Below are 15674 nucleotides of genomic sequence, written 5' to 3'. Positions count from 1 at the left end.
AAATGGGAGACTGCTCATTGAAATCCTGTTTGTGAAACTAACTTAAATTTAATTAATCTTTGGGCCAGAGTGTGACTTTATGAATGTGGAGCAGACATTATTATTTTATATATATATATTTATTTCTTTGGTTAAATTAGAAAGAACATTAAGGTCACATTCAAACTTTTTAATTTAAAAAAAGAAGATCAATTAAAAAAGACAAGAAATAAAAGCAACATTTTGCTAAAGTAGTAATAAAATAGTAAAATTGATAAATACCCATTATTTATTATAGTCACTTTAGCTTAGTGGCTTTTGGTCAATGATAAAATGGAAGAATTGTATTGGATGTCAGACGCTGAACAAATTCATTGTGGTTTTCTCTTTGGCTAAATGAATTGTCTGATAGATGAAGCTATAAATAGAACTGGATTCCTAGAAGCGGATGTTCTCCAGTCATGAATGATGTTGTCTTCAGGTTAAATACCGTATGGAAGGAAATAAGACTCGGACAACCAGCTTGTATGACGGCACGGCCAAAGAGGTCGCCCACGTCAAGCGCGTATCTGACCTGATCAGCAAGGTGAGTTCCTGAACCTCGAGCTCTAGAAGGCTCCATCCTCTTCTGACGCTCGTCTCTCCTGAAGGTTCTGTACAGACAGAAGTGGGACGAGACCAAGGACCGGTACCTGCTGCCTCCGGATGCTCCTGAGCTGGTCCTGGCTGTGAAGAACGCTGCCAACTACAGCAAAGTAAAGACAATGTTCTGACAACGTTAGAAATGACAGCGGATGCGTTCACCTTGTTCACACCTTGTTTACACCTTGTTTACACCTTGTTTACACCTTGTTCACACCTTGTTCACACCTTGTTCAGAAACTCTACACAGAGCTCTGGGATGAAGAGAAGACCATGTTCTACCCCTACAGCGACAGCCCCGAGCTGCGCAGGGTGGCCAAGGCTCAGGAGGTCCTCAGTGATGTAAGTTGACTTTTCTGACTACAACCAGTTATTATTTAATTTTGTTTTAATTCTTTTTTTAAACTTTAAATTTTTATTTTGATTATTCTGAAAGTTTGGCGATATAATAAAAAATTAAAAAGTAAAACCAAGGAACCTACATATAGCATCGAAGAGAAATACAATAGAAATGATATATATATATATAACCTTTAATGCTGAAGTCACCATCTGGGTGCTCAGGTCAGCTAGTACATGTAAACCCTACCGTGTCCCTGCAGATCCGCTACAAGAAGGGTCACGATCAGCGCAAGGCCAAGTTCACCTCGCTGGCCGATCCCCCTGAAGTGGAGCTGGCCCGGAGAGTGGCCCGGCAGCGCAGTGACGTAAGCTGAAACGGGCTGTTCATGAAGCACAGGAGGGGAGAAGGTTTATGTTAATGAGTGGCCCGGCAGCGCAGTGACGTAAGCTGAAACGGGCTGGTCCTGTGAAGGTAGACCCAGAGAGACTTATGTTACTGAGTGCAGAGAAGAGGAAGAAACACCTTCTCAGGGAAACGGAGGCTCGACCTCCCTCCTGTAATCCTCACCTGCAGTCCAATCCTCCCCGTGTGACGACGTCTTCTAATATTGTTCTTTGTTTTCAGCTCAAATACAAGGAGGACTACAATAAGAACGTGAAGGGTCAATGGTGCGAGACGCCGTACTTCGACGTGGCCACGGCCAGGGTGGCGATGGAGAACCTGAGCAGTGTAAAGACTATCACCTGAGGGGGCGGAGCTTTCTAAACGCCGTGACCTGGCTGACTGAGTCTAACTGTCCGTCCTTTATTTCCCCTTTCAGAAAAGATACACGCAGGATTACGAGGACAAGAAAGACCAAATCTACTTCATGCAGACGGACACGCCGGTTTACGACTCCAACAAGAAGGCTCGCATCGCCGCCAGCCAGGTGAGAGGTTCTGGGTCCTCTCAGGAGAGCTGACCCAGAGTCAGCGGGGTCGTGTTGACTCTGGGTCCTCTCAGGAGAGCAGAGTCCACCATGTGGACCACGTCTAAACTCTTTGTCCTCCTTTTAGGTTCACTACAAGAAGGAGTACGAGAAGGGCAAGGCGGAGGCCGACTACAACACGCTGCCCGCCACAGAGAACCCTCTCCTCAGGCAGCTGCGATACGCCGGCACCATCCTCAGCGATGTGGGTGAAGAGCAACCGATTCCTCTAGAGTGTTACCAGAAGTATTTAATACAGAAACACATCCTACCTGCTTGTTGAGTGAGAATCGCATCTCCCTCCTCTTATTTCCTCCTATTTGATCTCAACTTAACGAGCTTCCTGTCGTGGACACATTAAAGATGTCGGTTCAAAGTGCTCCTAGCTCGGGGAGAATCAGGAAGTTTGTACGGTTGTGTCTGTGACTCGCGGGTCAATAGATTGGATTCTGGAGGTCAAAGGTCGCTGTAACCTCTGCTCTCCTGAACGTGGTGGTCAAAAGTATTTTTTTGAGCCACAACTCAAGAATTGAAATGACAATTTGATACAAATATCTGAGAGGATGAAGTGATGACGTGTTCTTTGGACACGTAAAGGCCTTAACTCTAGTTTTAGAAGTCAGTGTGCACGTCGTCCTGAACGGAGATCAGGTGTCAGACTCTTCTAGTCTGGAGTCAGTTTCCTGTGAGACATGAAGCCTGAATTAGACTAGAAAAGGAGCTTCTCAGTGGATTGTACATATTAATACATATTATACATATATCAGGAACTGGTACCACGGAGGCAGGACCCAATAAGCAGACACAAGGCGAGGCAAGGTAGTTTTAAAAGGGCAAGCTTTACTTGTGACGACACCAAAAGACAAACCGACCCACCCCCCCCCCCCCTCCTCTAAGGCCGGCACCTGACCGGTGGAAGTCTCTGATGAGGTCTGGTCCCAGAATGTTGCTGGCCTTCTCCCAAGATCTCTCTTCAGGACCATACCCCTCCCAATCCACCAGGTACTGCCGGCCGCGGCGCCGAACCGCCAAGAGACGCTTGACAGCATAGGTCGGACCGCCATAAATGAGTTGGGGTGGTGGTGGAGGTCTGGTGGCCAGAACCAAAGGGCTCTCCTTTGCTGGCCTTAGCCTGGCCACATGAAAAGTAGGGTGGACCCTCATTGGTCTAGAGAGTTTGAGTCTCATGGCCACAGGGTTAATCACTCTTGAAATTGGGAAGGGTCCCACAAACCGAGAAGCCAGCTTACGGGACTCCACATGAAGGGGAAGGTCCTGTGTAGATAGCCACACCTTCTCGCCGACCCGATAGTCAGGGGCCTGGGACCGCGTTGATCTGCCGTATTCTTGTAACGGGCAGAGTTGCGGCGATACAGGGGCGAAGGGTCTTGTCCTTCTTGCTGACGAAAAAAAAACAGCTCCCACTGGAGATTATGAAGGTCTGATCAGGCCTGCAGTCAACGCAGAGGTCACATGCTCCTTCATAGCCTGTGTCTCAGGAGCAGAAAGGGAATAGAGCCTTCCCCTGGGAGGAGAAGATCCCGGAAGCAGATCAATGGCGCAATCGTACTCCCGATGCGGAGGCAGAGAGGTGGCCCGGCCTTTATTAAATACCTCCTTAAGGTCATGGTAACATGCCGGCACCTTGGAAAGGTTCGGGTAGTTGGCATCCTGCAGGGTGTTCGCCTGAGGCGTAGGTAAGGTCAGGGATGTTGTGGGGAAGCAACTCTAAGAACAGTCCTTCGTCCATGCAATCACCTTCCCCGAAGCCCAGTCCATGTGAGGGTTGTGCCGTGTCAGCCAGGGGTGGCCCAAGATTAGGGGATGTTGCAGGGACTGGAACAAGTGAAAGCAGTCTCTGTGTGGTGGTCTGGGAAGGCTAACTGAACGGGAGACATGCGATGAGTTACCCGGCAGAGTAGACGCCCATCAAGGGCACTAGCCTCCAGAGGCTTGGAGAGGAGGCGGCACTCCAACCCTAGCTTGCGAGCCAATTCAACGTCCATCAGGTTAGCGTCAGAACCAGAGTCCACCAAGACCTCTTGACTGAGATGAAGCCAGGAGGAGCAGGGAACCTAGGGGCTGGGCCGGCAGCGTGGTTGCTGGGGAACGGGCTCCGGTCGAAGCCTGGGCCGGGTCTCCCGAGGGGATAAGGAGGAGTTGGGCAAGGACCTGGCAAGCTAAAAAAGCGACTAGGTCTCTCTCTCCTAAACTCCTCAAGACGGCTCTCCAGCCTTACAGCCAAGGTGATTAAGACATCGAGGCTTTCTGAGTCCTCTCTCACAACTAATTCCTCCCTCACCGGGTTATTTAGTGCCTTGAGAAAAAAAACCTGGAGAGACACATCAGACCACCCACCCCGGCGCTACAGTTCTGAAGTCAAGGGAAAACTCAGCTACGCTGCGGGACCCCTGCCGTAGGGAGAGTAGGCGTGCGGCAATGTCCCCTCTGCTAACGGGGTGATCAAAAACCTTACGCATCTCATCAGAGAAGCACAGAAATGAGGAAATAGTGGGAGACTGACTGTCCAATATGCTAGTAGCCCATGCTAATGCTCTCCCAGTGAGTGAGCCCATAACAAAGGCAATCTTAGCTCTATCAGTCACATACCTAGAGGGTTGCTGGTCGAAAACTAAGGAGCACTGCATTGCTTTTCTGTTGCTAAAGATTTAAGGCAGTCATCAACATAGAAGTTTGATTTAATGGTGTCAACTGCCATTGCATCACATTTGTCCTTGTTATCCTCTGCTGTTTTTTGAAGAGCAAAATTGGCGCAACTTGGTGAGGAGATGGCTCCGAACAAATGAACTTTCATTCTGTATTGCTCTAAAGGTTGGCTTGTGTCTCCGTCTCGCCACCACAGAAATCTCAGCAAGTTTGAATCCCTTTCATAAACTCGAACTTGGTGGAACATCCCTTCGATATCTGCCATGACTGCGGAACCTCAGCAGAACGCCGATAAGCGAGTTGGCCAAGTCAGGTCCTGATAAGAGTTCATTGTTGAGTGATGTCCCTTTGTATGAAGATGTACAATCAAACACCACTCTGATTTGTCTTTTTTCGCTTGTGGTACACCCCATGATGGGGTATATACCACACCTTGCCATCATTCTGATGCAGGTCCTTTTCTGGTAACTTCTCCGCGTAGCCCTTGTCAATTACATCTTTCATGAAACTCTTGTATTCTTCTGCATAAACAGCATCTTTATTCAACTTCCTAGCCAGGTAGTATGCTCGCTGCTCTGCTATGTGGTAATTGCTGGGCATGATGATATCACTATTACGAAGTGGCAAAGGCAAATAATAGTGATCATCTCTTAATGAAGTAGCACTTGATACCAGATTCATAAAAATGCGGTCTTCAACTGACATTTGAGGTTTCCCCTCATATTCTCTCTCTGGGAAATCGTGGTGGTACTGGTTTACGAGAAGGGTTTCCAGTTGTTCAATCGAAGTGTGGTTTACTGATGCCATTGGCCTTCCAAACTCATCCACAGCTGAAGATGACTTGAGTGGTCCATTTACCACCCATCCTAAGAGGGTTCTTACAGCGTAGGGACCATTGCCTTGGCTATTTATGATTTGCCAGAACTCCATTGCCTTTGGGACATCTACTCCAATTAGGAGTTCCACTTCCGCATCAACTTCTTGTACCTTTATCTCCTTCAAGTAAGGCCACCTGACGAGATCTTTTTGAGAGAAAATGTTTCTTTTTGTCACTGGTATCTTCGTTTGAGTGTATGTCTTTTGAAGCTCAACAAAGTTATTCTCATCCAAATCACCCACTTGTAGTCCAGTTATTTCAAAACTACTCACTGGTTTCCTTTGACCCATTGTTTGCAGAAGCACTTTAGTCTTCCTTCCTGTCTCATTGAGTTGTCTCATTAGAGTCTCCGTACAGAATGTTGCTGTGCGGCCAGGGTCAAGAAATGCATATGTTAGTATTGTTTTGCTGCCTTTGGAAGCTTTTACTTGTACTGGTACTATTGCCAACATCCTCCTCCTTTTCTAATGATACAGGAGTTCCACTGATCAATCCTTTTGTCTGATTGGTCCCTCTCTCCTTCGGTTCATTCTTTGCAGATGTGTCAATGTGTAGTATACTAGGGACAGTATTGGCAAGTCATTCTTCTTTTACAAGTCTTGCTCATATGTCCCCTCGTTAGGCAACCAAAGCAGATGCCATTCTCTTTCAACAATTGCACCTTAACATCCCGTGACTGCACCTTTAACATTTCACATTCACTCAATGAATGTTTGCCTGTGTTGCAAATACAACAGTTACCATTACGCACATTGATAAACAGGTTTTCAGGTTCCTTGCTTGATCTGCCGCTCTACGGTCGCTCATTTCAGTTGCCTCTGCAAAGCTACTACTCTTCCATCTTTGTTTGGTTTGTTGTTTCGAGTCTGTCGCCATGTTACTTTTTGGCTCCCCGTCAGGGAATCGAACCCTGACGGGTGGAGATACTGTCCACTATACTAATAAACCATCTAGAAGTCAACTTGTCAATCCAGTCCACTTTCTTACTGACATGTTTGTTTAGCTGTTTGTGTTTTCTTGAGTTACTGATTATAATTCATATGTGATGTGTCGTCTCTTTTACAGAAAGTATATAAAGCCAACTATGAGAAAGCTCGAGGTTTCAGCATCAACTACTGCGACACGCCCAAGTTTCAGATGGACTCCGTGCTGAAGAAGTTCACTGATGTAAGAATAATCTACCAGCGGATACAACCAGTTATTTTGATTTGATTATTTAGTTACATTCAATTTTGTTAAAATACATTTTCAAAATCTGTACTTTTTCAATTTTAAAATTTAAAATAAAATTAATAAATTGTTTAATTGATTTTACATACAGTTTACATTTGAATTTGTAGTCATTTTCAAATTGGTAAATTGGTAAATTGTAAAAAATATTTCCGAATAAGAAACTGTCCAGTTTTTATAAATGTTACTTTAGTTCCAGAAATTGACACGTCGTATTTTTCAGTGAAAAAGCTTTGAATGATTCTCGTGTTTGGAGATATGAAAATACAGAATATGAGAATTTTGTCTAAACCCTTTATTAATATAAAGTGTATTTAATATCCTCAATGAGACTAATATCTATGATATAATATTATGTATTTATTTTAGGTGCGTTACAAGGCTAAGTATGAAAGCGACGTGAAGGGTCGCTACATCGGCAGCTACGAAGACGTCTTCATGATTCACTGCCAGAAAGTCGAGGAGATGAAGAACGAGGTAAATCTTTTCCTTTCTCTTTATGAATCTGGTTCATAAGAGTTATTCTTCATTACGTCTTTCTTTATTTTCTCCTCTTTTATCCTGTAGCAACTTTATAAAAGTGAATATGAAGACAGTAAGACGAGATGCTTCTTCCCTCAAACAATTACGCCGGAATACGAAGTCGGGAAGAAGCTGCTTCAGTGCAGTGACGTGAGTAATACAATACATATTTATATATATTTTTATATATGTATATACACGGATTATCCCGTTTCTAAGTGTTTCTCTTTTGCAGAAGACGTACCGGACGCATCCGGACAGAGTGAAGTTCACTCAAGTCGTGGATTCTCCCGTTCTGGTTCAAGCCGCCATCAACGCCAAACAGCTGAGTGACGTACGTTCGATTCCACCGACCGCCTCCTCTTACAACTGATGTACCAGAATAAAATGAGTAAATCTCATAAATAATAATAATGACATTTATATTAGCCTTTTTGATCTGAAGCAACAAAGTGCTTTCTAGGTTAAAATATTTACAGAATAACAATTAAAAATTGAGAAAAACTGTAAAACTCAAACCCAGTTCATGATACTGCAAAAATATCATTATTGCAGTAGTTTCATCACAATTGAGATTCCTCGTTTGGTGATAGTGACTAGAAATGGAAATATCACCGATTTCTATTTCAGGGAAAATATATACCCACAGTTATAATAAATAAGATATAGAAATAAGTGAAGTGATCTCATAAAAAGCAAATAGAAAATCAATAACACAACAAACTCTTGAATTTAAACTGGATGAACGTGCTAAATGCATTTAACAATACAATTTAAACATGTAAACCTTTCTGTGTGCATTATTACCCTTCATGCCCCTGTGCGTGTTTTTAACTATGATTTCCTGTATTAAGCCAGATTCTAACCCCAAACCTGTTTTTATATGTGCTTCATAAATAAACTGACTTAATCAAATAAATATGACATAAAGAGGAAGTAAGACGACAAATACATGTATTAATTGGAGGATTAAAGGTTCTTTAACATGGTAAGTAATAAGTGATTCATAGAGGTTTTTAAATATTGCCCATTTATTGAGAGTCTTTAGCTCAGATAATCAAATTGTCCTGTATAAGCAGATCCTCGTGAAATGTGGCCGGTCATCTCCGTGCTGCAGCCAGCTGTCTTTCTGTGGGCGCCATGGAAACTGGAGAGCCATCTCTGTGTATAAATAGATCCGTTGGCCCAGAATAAACCCTGTGATGGGTGGGGGGGTCAGACCGAGTCCAGCTGGTGCAGTGCTGCCCCCCAGTGGCACAAAGTCAGACCACATGGCGCCTAAACTTCATGTTTAAATATACAACTGAGGCTGTGTCTTTGTTCATATGTGCTCATTTAAATATGCAGAGCAGAGATCTAAACATGGGATGAAACCAGGTTCAAGAACTATCTATGTTCTCCATGTATTTATTAATAAATGTATAAATGAGTCTCTGAATGCTGTGTGAACTAACCCCTCTGCATAAAGCTTCATAACATATAGTTTTTATTAATAAATGTATAAATGAGTCTCTGAATGCTGTGTGAACTAACCCCTCTGCATTAAGCTTCATAATATATAGTTTATATTAATAAATGTATAAATGAGTCTCTGAATGCTGTGTGAACTAACCCCTCTGCATTAAGCTTCATAATATATAGTTTTATTAATAAATGTGTATAAATGAGTCTCTGAATGCTGTGTGAACTAACCCCTCTGCATAAAGCTTCATAATATATAGTTTTATTAATAAATGTATAAATGAGTCTCTGAATGCTGTGTGAACAAACCCCTCTGCATAAAGCTTCATAATATATAGTTTTATTAATAAATGTATAAATGAGTCTCTGAATGCTGTGTGAACTAACCCCTCTGCATAAAGCTTCATAATATATAGTTTTATTAATAAATGTATAAATGAGTCTCTGAATGCTGTGTGAACTAACCCCTCTGCATAAAGCTTCATAATATATTTATGAATGAATGACGAACGTGTAACGTTGACTTCATAGATATCACATGAAACTTCATATTAAAAGGAGTTATTGTATTATAAGTGTTATGAAAACGTTATGTTTAAATATGCAAATTATGCATTATGTAACAGTAACTTTTGGTCAATTTAGAAGAAATCTACAGAAGTAGTAAAACAAATGTTTTATGTGTTATGACAGAACAGTTCAAATGAAGCATAACTTTATGACCTCTGTTCTAAAGTAGACGTGTTATGACAGAACAGTTCAAATGAAGCATAACTTTATGACCTCTGTTCTAAAGTAGACATGTTATGACAGAACAGTTCAAATGAAGCATAACTTTATGACCTCTCTTCTAAAGTAGACGTGTTATGACAGAACAGTTCAAATGAAGCATAACTTTATGACCTCTCTTCTAAAGTAACTTTATTCTCGTCTGCAGTTGAACTACAAAGCAAAGTACGAGGACACAAAGTTCAAGAACAGCATCCCTCCAGACCATCCCTTCTTCATCCAGTCCAGAGTGAACGCCTTCAACCTCAGTGACGTGAGTGACGCTCCTCACTGCTGCTGCAGCTTCAGTGTCCTCACTCGCTCACTTCCTCACTCTGTCCTTGCAGAACTCTTACCAGTACGACTGGGAGAAATCCAAAGCCAAGAAGTTTGAGATCCGGGGCGACGCCATCTCCATCCTCGCGGCCCGCGCTCACACCAACATGGCCAGTGACGTGAGTGCGTCGCTGTGTTTCTGAGCGCCGTGCTTCTGTCGCTCCTCTGGTGATCAGCTTTCCTTCTCCCTTGCAGGTCAAGTATAAGAAGGAGTATGAGAAGAACAAAGGGCAGATGGTCGGAGCCCTCAGCATCAACGATGACCCCAAGATCTTGCACTCCGTTCACGTGGCCAAAATCCAGAGTGACGTAAGTCGTCAGCTTAAACGACTTCTTTATTATTATTTCTGAACCCCAACATTTTTTTTTTGCTCCTGTCACATTTCTGTCTCTGTATCTTTGATTTTCTCTGTAATATAAAAGTCTTCTCCTCTCTGGAAACCATCGGGAATAGAAGTAGAGAACTAGAATACGTTATTATGACATAAATCATTAAAAAGAAAATTAAATTTGATAATTTAATTATCAGGCTCCACATGGTATATATATATATATATATATATATTTAAGTATTCACATTGTTAGAAGCTTTACTTCCAGCTTGTCCTGTGTGTTCTCTGATTGGTCGTCACATGACTGCTGGTCTCAGATGAATCAACAATGACGTCATAGTTTACAGGGTCTGGTGACCTCAAAGGGTTTATTTAAATGAGACATGAAGCATAACATGTTTTTGATGAAATATCACAAATCATCAATCATGACTTCCTAGTTGAGCTCAGAACTAAATGGTATTCTAGACTCTTCTGTTTGCAGTTAGTGACATTGTGGGCTCCATGGTAACGTAGCTCTGACAGTTTGACGGCGATGGGGCGGGGCTTAGCCCAGGTTAAATTGACAGCATAAAAGGTGGGGACTCCTCCCTTTTGAATAGTAATTAATCAGAGCTGGAACCTAATATCTCCACAGCGTGAATATAAAAAGGACTATGAGAAGATCAAGACCAAGTTCCATACGACTCTGGATATGATGTCCGTCACCTTGGCCAGAAGATCCCAGGGCATCGCCAGCATGACGGGTTACAAGAGCATCAGCACCAAGTTCTTCCTCCCCCACGACAGTGTGCTGCTTGAGTTGGCCAAGAAAGCCAACAGCATCCAGAGTGACGTGAGCACCGACACATTGCATGGTATTTAGAAAGTAATTCTTTATTCAGTGATGTCATTTAATTGGTTTCTTCTGCATCACAGAATGAGTACAAGTCTGACTACAACAGCTACACCAAGGGAACCCCGTGGATCCCCTTTGGCTCCCTGGAGGTGGAAAAGAATAAGAAAGCCGCTGAGATCCTGAGTGAGGTACGAGTGTCGCTCCTCTACGCTCGTAAAGTGTGATGTAATGACCTGTTAACGGCCAAGTTTACTTCCTACAGAGAAAATACAGAAAACACCCCGACAAGACCCCCTTCACCTCCATCGACGACCACCCCGTCATGATGCAGGCCAAAGTCAACCAGCTTCAGAGGAGTGATGTGAGTCACCTTCAGGGCGCATTAGAGGTCGGATCTCTTTTGTGCAACACATGGTGAACTCTGCCTGTTTTGCCTTCCAGCTGTTCTACAAGAGGGGTCTGGAAGAGGTCCATCAGAAGTACTCTCTGCCTCATGATGCCCCCGAGTTCCTCCAGGCCAAGTGCAATGCCTACAACATCAGCAAGGTGAGAACAACTCTGTTTAATCCTACACACCGGATATTATATTATTATATCATATTTAGGCTACGGATGGGCATCATTAGGATTTTATAGCTACTAATACTCTCTTCATGTGAGTCTCACACTGACAAAGAGATAAAGATAGAGAGACAGAGAGAGACAAGGAGACAGAGAGACAAGGAGACATAGAGACAAAGAGACAGAGACAGAGAGACAGAGAGACAAAGAGACAGAGAGACAGAGAGACAAGGAGACAGAGAGACAAGGAGACATAGAGACAAAGAGACAAAGAGACAAAGAGACAGAGAGACAGAGAGACAAGGAGACAGAGAGACAAATAGACAAATAGACAGATAGACAGATAGACAGATAGACAAAGAGACAAGGGGACAGAGAGACAAAGAGACAAGGGGACAGAGAGACAAAGAGACAAGGGGACAGAGAGACAAAGAGACAAGGGGACAGAGAGACAAAGAGACAAGGGGACAGAGAGAGACAGAGATACAAAGTGGTAGAAAGAGAGATCGAGAGAGGAAGAGAGAGAGCGATAAAGATACAAAGACAGAGAGAGAGACAAAGAGGCAGAGAGACACCACAGACCTCAAACCTCAAATCCTCTCTCCTCAACTCTCACTCCTTACTCCTCATCCCTCACTCCTCAACCCTCACCCCTCAACCCTCACCCCTCTCAACCCTCACTCCTCAACCCTCACTCCTCATCCCTCACTCCTCAACCCTCACTCCTCAACCCTCACCCCTCAACCCTCACCCCTCAACCCTCACCCCTCAACCCTCACTCCTCAACCCTCACTCCTCAACCCTCACCCCTCAACTCTCACTCCTCAACCCTCACTCCTCAACCCTCACCCCTCAACCCTCACCCCTCAACCCTCACTCCTCAACCCTCACTCCTCAACCCTCACCCCTCAACCCTCACTCCTCAACCCTCACCCCTCAACCCTCACCCCTCAACCCTCACTCCTCAACCCTCACTCCTCAACCCTCACCCCTCAACCCTCACTCCTCAACCCTCACCCCTCAACCCTCACTCCTCAACCCTCACTCCTCAACCCTCACCCCTCAACCCTCACTCCTCAACCCTCAGCCCTCAACCCTCACCCCTCAACCCTCACTCCTCAACCCTCACTCCTCAACCCTCACCCCTCAACCCTCACTCCTCAACCCTCACTCCTCAACCCTCACTCCTCATCCCTCACTCCTCATCCCTCACTCCTCAACCCTCACTCCTCAACCCTCACTCCTCAACCCTCACTCCTCAACCCTCACCCCTCAACCCTCACTCCTCAACCCTCACTCCTCAACCCTCACTCCTCATCCCTCACTCCTCAACCCTCACCCCTCAACCCTCACTCCTCAACCCTCACTCCTCAACCCTCACCCCTCAACCCTCACCCCTCAACCCTCACCCCTCAACCCTCACTCCTCAACCCTCACTCCTCAACCCTCACTCCTCATCCCTTAATCTTCACCCCTCACTCGTCACTCCATCTGGCTGTAATACTATTTCCTTATAGAAATGGAAGTTAAGTTACCGGTTGTGTGCCAGCTTGTGAAATGAAGTTGAAGTTGGTGGTCCTGAACTACAGTTGTGTATGTCGTGGATCCAGAGCTCATACGTTGTGATAAACCTGTAATCTGTGATTTCAGAACTGCTACAAGCACGCCTGGCAGGAGTTGATTGCTAAAGGTTATGACCTGAAGCTGGACGCTATCTCCATTACCGCCGCCAAGGCTGCCAGACATGCTGCCAGTGATGTAAGTTACATTTTAACATCTGTACCAGACATTTAGTAGTTTTTGTTGCATTAAATAGTCGTTAAAATGATTTAAAAAGCTAAATAATTAGAGATGTTAAATGTCCTTTAACCTCTAGGTCCAGTATAAAAAGGCTTATGAGAAGGCCAGAGGCCACCATGTCGGCTTCCGCAGCATCCAGGACGACCCTCTGCTGGTTCACTACATGGCAGTGGCGAAGATGCAGAGCGAAAAGAACTACAAGAAGGACTACCACAAGGCCAAGCTGAAGTACCACACCCCAGTGGACATGATGAGCCTGGTGCAAGCCAAACATGCCTCATCGGTGCAGACCTATGCTGGCTACAAGCAGCACAACCACAAGTACTTCCTGCTGCCCGACTCAATGAGTCTGGGCCTCGCTCGCAATATGAACTTCAATGCCAGTAATGTAAGTTGGATTTGAGGGACTTTGGTGTCATAATGAAGGGAAATACTTTATGTCTTGGCTTAAATATCGTGTTTTTGCAGGTCTGCTAATTTAGCATTCTTCTCTTTTCCTTTCCAGTATAACTATAAACTGGATTATGAGACCTCAGTCAAGGGAATCGGCTGGGTTCCTATTGGTTCCCTGGAGGTAGAAAAAGCCAAGAAGGCAGCAGAAGCTCTGAATGAGAAGAATTACCGCCAGCACCCTGCAACCTTAAAATTCACCAGCACCATTGACTCCATGAGCATGGAGCTGGCCAAGGCCAATGCCAAGATCATGAATACAGTGAGAAGGAGCAGACAATATAAATGTGATTGAATTACTTTGCAGAATAGACATAACACCGATGTCTTCATTGTGATTATGCAGAAAGAGTACAAGGCCAGTGGAGAGAAGTTCATGCACACTTACCATCTCCCTGCTGATGTTCCCGAACTGATGCAAGCCAAATACAACGCCGTCAACATCAGCAAGGTCGGTTGCAGATTATTGTCCCGTGTGTGTGTCTGAATGTATAAAGAAATGAAATTGTTGCTATATTTGTAACATAACACTGATTTTGTTTAGAATTACTACACCCATGCTCATCGTCAAGATCTGCTCAAAGGACATCATGTGAAGGCGGACGCTATCTCCATTGTTGCAGCGAAAAGTTCCAGAGACATTGCCAGCAATGTAAGTTGTAAAAATATGATTCAGCAATGTTATTCCTACTGCAGTGGAACTCTGAAATTAAGATTGAGAACCAAGTTGTCTTTGAAGAGTTTTTGTTATAGCATTTGCATATGAGCTCGATCAATGGTCTCCACAGAACAAGAGCTCAGTATTCAAGGTACATGTGGCTTTTATACCTTTGCTCTCAAGGATGCAGGTGTCACAATGATTGCTCGGAGACAGACAGTGAGGAAAGAAAGTGAAAGGTTAAGTGAGAGCTGAAGGGCAGGTGATAGTTCAGAAAAACAAGTCTAATTAAAGCTGCAAGCAGCGATGAGCGGGTCCTCGTTCCTCCTCCACGTCGGGGTGCTGGCTGGACGACGGCTCATGCAGCCGAGAATGTCTGCGACCGTCGGAGTAAGCGTCTGTGAGTTAGCTGTTTTTCCCTGTATGGAGCGATGCTGGAAATTATACTTTGCAAACAGTCCATCACTTGCTGTATCCACCGTATGGCACAAGACAACATGCATCAACATAATACATTTGAAGTGGATCTGATAAATTCCCTTCATCAGGAGTTCAGTAACATATAGTGGCATGAAATACACAAAAATTAATGGAAAAATCACACCAAATTCAAAATGGTTGACTTTTACTACAGTTTAGAGCATGGTCCCAAGAGAGTTATTTGTAACTTAAAATGTGTTACATGAGCCTCCCAAATGTTGTATTTCTATGTCAAACCTACTGCGAGAGCTGCTTTGTAGAAATTTGTCCACGGTTTGTTGCCATTTTGTAGGGGGCGCTATCGAGCCGAATTGCCATTTTGAAGGATTAAAATCATATCACACAACTACATTAGGACAGTTAATGTGTGTGCGAAGTTTGGATGTGTTTTGAGCAATTCTAGCCACCAAAAACAACTTTGTCTTTATGGCAAAGAATGCGTCGCCACGGCAACAGCCTTTCACGAAACAACCAGATTTTGATATGTTTTAATCAATAAGGTTTTTAGATTGTACAGAACAAATTTGAAGTCGATCCGAAGATTTACCTAGGATGAGATCGTTAGACTAAAGCCTGAAGAAATGAATGGAAAAATCAAAATGGCCGACTTCCGGTACGGTTTAGAGCATGTTCCCAAGAGACTTTATTTTCAGTTTACATGTTTCACATTTGCCTACCAAGTTTCATACATGTAGGTCAAACGTAGCGCTGGGGCTGCTTAAATTTATATTTGTAGGGGGCGCTATTGAGCCGAATTGCCATT

The 15674-nt window shown here is 44.0% G+C and overlaps 1 protein-coding gene across 1 annotated transcript in view; it reads left to right on the top strand.

Annotated features, from left to right (window-relative positions):
- neb (nebulin) overlaps positions 1-15674 on the top strand; it is a 108339-nt gene that overhangs the window by 10731 nt on the left and 81934 nt on the right. The window contains exons 5-27 of the mRNA XM_034561701.1: positions 461-565; positions 630-734; positions 859-963; positions 1224-1328; positions 1589-1693; positions 1785-1892; positions 2020-2136; positions 6541-6642; positions 7075-7182; positions 7273-7377; positions 7463-7561; positions 9626-9730; positions 9804-9911; positions 9988-10101; positions 10762-10959; positions 11043-11150; positions 11225-11323; positions 11404-11508; positions 13174-13281; positions 13400-13711; positions 13829-14035; positions 14120-14224; positions 14318-14425. Coding sequence (XP_034417592.1) covers positions 461-565; positions 630-734; positions 859-963; positions 1224-1328; positions 1589-1693; positions 1785-1892; positions 2020-2136; positions 6541-6642; positions 7075-7182; positions 7273-7377; positions 7463-7561; positions 9626-9730; positions 9804-9911; positions 9988-10101; positions 10762-10959; positions 11043-11150; positions 11225-11323; positions 11404-11508; positions 13174-13281; positions 13400-13711; positions 13829-14035; positions 14120-14224; positions 14318-14425 — 2841 coding nt within the window. The remainder of the gene's footprint in view (positions 1-460; positions 566-629; positions 735-858; positions 964-1223; positions 1329-1588; positions 1694-1784; positions 1893-2019; positions 2137-6540; positions 6643-7074; positions 7183-7272; positions 7378-7462; positions 7562-9625; positions 9731-9803; positions 9912-9987; positions 10102-10761; positions 10960-11042; positions 11151-11224; positions 11324-11403; positions 11509-13173; positions 13282-13399; positions 13712-13828; positions 14036-14119; positions 14225-14317; positions 14426-15674) is intronic.

Source organism: Cyclopterus lumpus, chromosome 21, assembly GCF_009769545.1.
Source record: "Cyclopterus lumpus isolate fCycLum1 chromosome 21, fCycLum1.pri, whole genome shotgun sequence".
NCBI classification, from domain to species: Eukaryota; Metazoa; Chordata; class Actinopteri; order Perciformes; family Cyclopteridae; genus Cyclopterus; species Cyclopterus lumpus.
The sequence above is the reverse complement of the archived record's forward strand: the minus strand, read 5'-3'. Positions and strand labels throughout refer to the sequence as shown.